Here is a 4,980-nt window from a genome sequence, read left to right as displayed (position 1 = left end):
GTTTAAACAAAACAGACAGTGGTACTTTTAATTACTTAATAACTGTGTATAGTTCATTAGATAGTTGGTATAAAAAAAAAATGCACTTAGATATGTTTAGGACCGCAATAAAGATCTCAAAAGAACGATGCATTTGTAGACGTCCTGGTCTATAATTAAGAAGGGGGGCTACCAGGTGCCAGTGATGGGGCCCCTGAGTGATGGGGCCACTGATTATTATCAATACAGAGAGGGCCCATACTGACTAAATAAAATTATAAAAATACAACTTTGATATTATTTTACAGAACTATTTAAAAACTGTTAATGAAAAAAAAGAAAGAAAGAAAATAAACCCAGCTTTACCGAACAAAAAATGGCTATTATTTAAATAAACCTCCATCAAACTATTACACCTTAATTTCATTCATATCAACAAAATGTTACCATATGGTATCCTAATGCTCAGACTTTTGTGGAAAATAAATATACATTCTTTATCATCAACATAAAGAGATTACTTTGACAGATGCATGTCTGTAAACCACAGGCATAAAGTTTCAGCCTGACTTCCTGCAGCAGATATGCTGCAGCAGAGTTACAGCAGCAGCCCGGTGATAGTAGGACCGCTGACAACTTTCAGCCGGTCATCACAGAGAATAAAAAAAAAAAACAAAGACCGCAGCTCAGAGCTAAGGAAGTTTATATGCATGCATAAAGGTTGACTCGTACCCGAAAGATGAAGACAGATAAACGGCGCGATCAATAAAAACAAGCCTCCAAGGTGCCCCATGCTGGATGCCTCGTCCGCAACGAAGAGCCGAGTGGCGCGGAAATATGACGTAAGAGCCGCAGCTGATATAAACTGTCAAATGAAAAAAAAAATGAACCAACTTCCACCCATCTTCTCACAATTAAGAACTTTGTTACTAAAAGACGCAACCTTTTAACCAACATTTTCTATACTATTTTTGTTATTGTTTATTTTTTTCCTTTTTTGTTTGGTTTTTAACAAAGAATTAAAAGTTCTATCTTAAGAATATCTGTTAAATGTGGGCATAAAATCTGCTCTAAAACATTTTATACTTATGCACAGGTGGGTAGTAACTGCATCTCCTCAGTTACATTCTAGTTTTACTGCACTTTAGTTTTTACTGAGGTAATATTATTAACAATTATTACTACTCTTAATCTCTGGCTATTCTTCCCACTTCATTTAATAAAGAACAGACATGGTTTAACCAATATCGCACCAGAGAGACACAGTTTAAAAATTAGAATCCTTGCTTATATACAAGCTTTGTTGTTTTAATGATATTATCATCTCTCTGTTGAGCCACTTGGAGATCAAGCAAACATACAATAAGCTGTTTATATTCAGTAGAACTCTGCAATCATAACCTACTGTATAGACATTAACTGCTATATAGGTTTTATTTGTGTCATATATGCAAAAGTAGAAAGTGTTTATATATGCCTACAATTTTTACAAAATAATTATTTGTGTTTTATGCTACAGAACTTTATATTCATCTTACAGATTATATGTAATTTGTTAAAAATTAAATCAGTTATTAGTTGATTGTTTAATGGCCTTCTCTCCTAATATTTTTTCTCTCTTGTAAAAAAATTCTCACTACTCTTGAGTACAATGTTTGGCTACCTTCAGCTCTGATGAACTGCTGTGAATTTTCTTTTTAATTAAATCTTTATTTAGCAGAAATTTGGCAACGTGATGTTACCTTGTTTTTTCCCCCTGATTTCTCTTATGCGGTGTTCATGCCCCGCTTTGTGTTTACTCCACATTTTTAAGAGAAAATTTAAAAATTTCAAAATTTGTTGAATGATTTTTAGACAAATAGAATTTTTTTTCTCATGCGCTCAAATGTGAATAAGTTCCATATAATATTGCACAGTATAATTACAGGAATTGGTACAACCCCTGCAGAGAAACTGAATAAATGCTGCATATTTGCACGTATAAACGTACCATGTATTTTCTCCCACACCGTTTATATTTGATCACTGCTGCACTTTAAGAAATGAAAATATCCTGAAAGCTGTATAAAACGAAATTTCGTTCTGTATACACTGTCTATACAAATTGACAATAAAAGTCTAAATGAGCTGCCAAACTTAACAAGCTTAAACGGGAGTAAAATCTTTCTTAATCAAAATTAAACTATACATTTTTAATAAACCCAGAAATATAATGGAAACATTTAAACCTTTTCTAGATTAGGAAAACTGTGTGTATAGTACAGTTTCCTTTTGCAGTCAGACATTAGAGGTCCATCTATCAGAGGTTAATATGGATATCTTTGAATCATGGATGAATAACATAGGTGACGCATTTCAACTGGATATGTTCTTAAGTCTGAGATACAGAATAAAAAATTCATTTTATTCTTTTTTTAATTGACCCGAATAATATAATGAGAAACAAAAAATTGAAACAATAGCATATTTTATTAACACTTTCTATTGTACAAGATACAACCAACAGAAGTCATGAAGCGGCTCAGGGTGCTGCTCAGAGGTACGGCTGGTCTGTGGACAGTGGAGGTGGTTCATAAACAGTTCCCGGCGTCACAGGAGCCTTTGTGGTCTTTGCAACCTCACTAGAACAGATCAAACAAATATCACAAATAAACAAAGAAAGAAGAAAATAGATCTACATTTGATATCCCAAAGATGCAAAGAGAACACTAGTAATGACTTACTTTAACAATGATGACATTTAACATTCTCAAATTGTCAGAAAAATATTTCATTTTACCTCCCAGCAGTCAGAGCTTTCTGTGAAGACATCACTACTGTGGCGGGTACCGACTCTCTGCGGCCATCTCGGGTGTAATAGTAGTTGTTGGCAAACTTGTGGCTGGGGCCTACAGGCAGACTTGGTGGAGGCTGTGTCCTTTAAAAACATGAACAGAGGTCAGAAAAACTGCCAGTTTCTTCAGCAGCATACAGGTTTTCATCATCAATCTGTGTGCGACTACGCCAACGTGACTTGTTTTTAAGCTACAGAGAATGAAGGAATCTAGTTTTGTACATTGGTAGTCATTTCATCCTGTTTTCATTTATTTTTTTCCTAAGCTAGTAAAGGCAAAAGCCCAGACTTATTAAACTTCTCAAAGTTGAATGTTAGCATTAAATATTGACTGAAGTGTAAATGCAAGTTATCATAATTCTCATTTAGTCTTTCGTGTCTAGTTAAGAATTACCACTAGGGGGAGCTATGTTGGCACTGAAAAGATATGCATGAAGCCTTCTAGAAAGGATCCAAAGGTTTTAAAATGTTAACTTTACTCACAAAATTTTACTCACAAAATACAGAGAAGAAAACCTTGCATTTATTGCACATAAAGGTTTTATCTTCATTAATGCAGGATCCTGCCCCTAAATATTGCAGATTTTTACCCCAAAACAAATGAGCTGCATCACCTCAGAAACTGCCCTCAGTGGCTTGCCTGGGGTCCTTTATATGAGTGTGATTATCAGCTATTATATAAAAATGACACAAAATAAGGTGGGAATCAAGGTTTAAGCATGAAATACAGAAGAGACAAAAGGCAAATATTAGTTGGACTTGAAGGTAAATTTCTGTGTGGCTTTTTTGAGAGAACATTATAATTGTTTTTCACAGTCAGATAACGGAGGCGACATAAGATGCAGTAAATCAATGAGATGCCCCACCATAGTTTTTCTTCTTGTCCACATTAGTTAAGGTGGGGGTTAAGCTCTCCTTTTAATATACTTTTTTCTCTTCATCTCCCTCCAAGAGTTGATGTTTCCCTTCCCCCCTATATAGAATATAGATTCTATTTCTCTATAGAATCTACAGCTGCTGTGATCTTTTAAAATTTAGCATTTCAAAAACACAACTCACTTAAAAATGAAATGTGTCACATTTTTTCACCAAGAATTGATTTGAACAAAAAAGCAAACTGCAGTAACTACATTAATGTACCGAGTTACATTAAACATTCTCCACACAAAAATAAACGTGTCAGATGCAAACCTATCTTGAGGTTTTCACAATTTCACTGTGACATGTTGAGGCTCAGTAAATTTTTTTTTTTTTGGTTGCCTATTTTGTAATATGTCATCCAGGATCATCTTTGAGACTCAGCAAAATGTAAATCAGTTCTGTGACTGAAGCTAAATATTAAACACTTTGCTTAAAGTGAGACTCCAATGCTTGAGTAACTTCAGGAAAGCTTTGAGACAATACTTTTGTTTATTCAAATCTAATGCTGACAACATTCTTAGGAGTATCTCTGAGAAGTCTGATAGATCATCAATGACAGGATGCTGTACTTTCCTTTTAACACCACTGTATGCTTTGCTACGAAATATCAATGTTCTGGTTAATCTACGTTCCTTCTTTAATTTCCCTCTGGTATTATTAAAGTATTTCTGATTCTGATTCTTTTTACATTTCATTTGTTAATCTACTTTGAGATCAGAATTTAAGGTAGCTTACTCTAACTGTCCTTCATGTATGTCCAAACCTAAACAGCTTTTGGAAACAACCTCAATAATTGTTACATTCATGCTGATTTTACAGTTTCTATCTTAGTCAGTTAAATAACACGCTGCTGTCATTTTGCACATATCCAATGTTGCTGTTATTTTAAGATATCCATTACTGTAAAAATAGCTGTATATTGGTTATTTATTCTCCAGAAGCACAGTATTTATATTGTTAAAACCCTTTACAGTACAGTATTTTATTTGTTTATTTTATAACTCTTGACTATTGTTATTCTTATACATCTTTCTAAGGTTCATAATTGTGGACCATTTTTTCTATAATCTTTTTGCTGCTGTAAATACAATAATTCCCCCATTGTGGGACAGTAAAGGGACTTTCTATTCTACTCTATTATCTCAGACAGACTTCCAACCTGTAACAATAGCGAGCATAAACATACTTTGCAATGTGTTCTTATTGAAATCTGTTAAGACTTCTGAAACTGAATCAAGGAAAAGTTA

General features: G+C 33.9%; 2 protein-coding genes across 2 annotated transcripts in view; both read right to left on the bottom strand.

Moving 5' to 3' along the window:
• LOC107103342 (low-density lipoprotein receptor-like) overlaps positions 1–772 on the bottom strand; it is a 31,282-nt gene extending 30,510 nt beyond the window's left edge. Inside the window, exon 1 of the mRNA XM_015403014.1 lies at positions 712–772. Coding sequence (XP_015258500.1) covers positions 712–772 — 61 coding nt within the window. The remainder of the gene's footprint in view (positions 1–711) is intronic.
• A 1,657-nt stretch (positions 773–2,429) lies between these two features.
• The window catches only part of ndufa7 (NADH:ubiquinone oxidoreductase subunit A7), a 3,936-nt gene continuing 1,385 nt past the window's right edge, over positions 2,430–4,980 (bottom strand). The window contains exons 3-4 of the mRNA XM_015403016.1: positions 2,759–2,896; positions 2,430–2,600 (exon numbers count right to left, since the gene is read on the bottom strand). Coding sequence (XP_015258502.1) covers positions 2,513–2,600; positions 2,759–2,896 — 226 coding nt within the window. The 3' untranslated portion in view covers positions 2,430–2,512. The remainder of the gene's footprint in view (positions 2,601–2,758; positions 2,897–4,980) is intronic.

Source organism: Cyprinodon variegatus, unplaced genomic scaffold (assembly GCF_000732505.1).
Source record: "Cyprinodon variegatus isolate N-32 unplaced genomic scaffold, C_variegatus-1.0 Scaffold1425, whole genome shotgun sequence".
In the NCBI taxonomy this organism is placed as follows: Eukaryota; Metazoa; Chordata; class Actinopteri; order Cyprinodontiformes; family Cyprinodontidae; genus Cyprinodon; species Cyprinodon variegatus.
The sequence above is the reverse complement of the archived record's forward strand: the minus strand, read 5'-3'. Positions and strand labels throughout refer to the sequence as shown.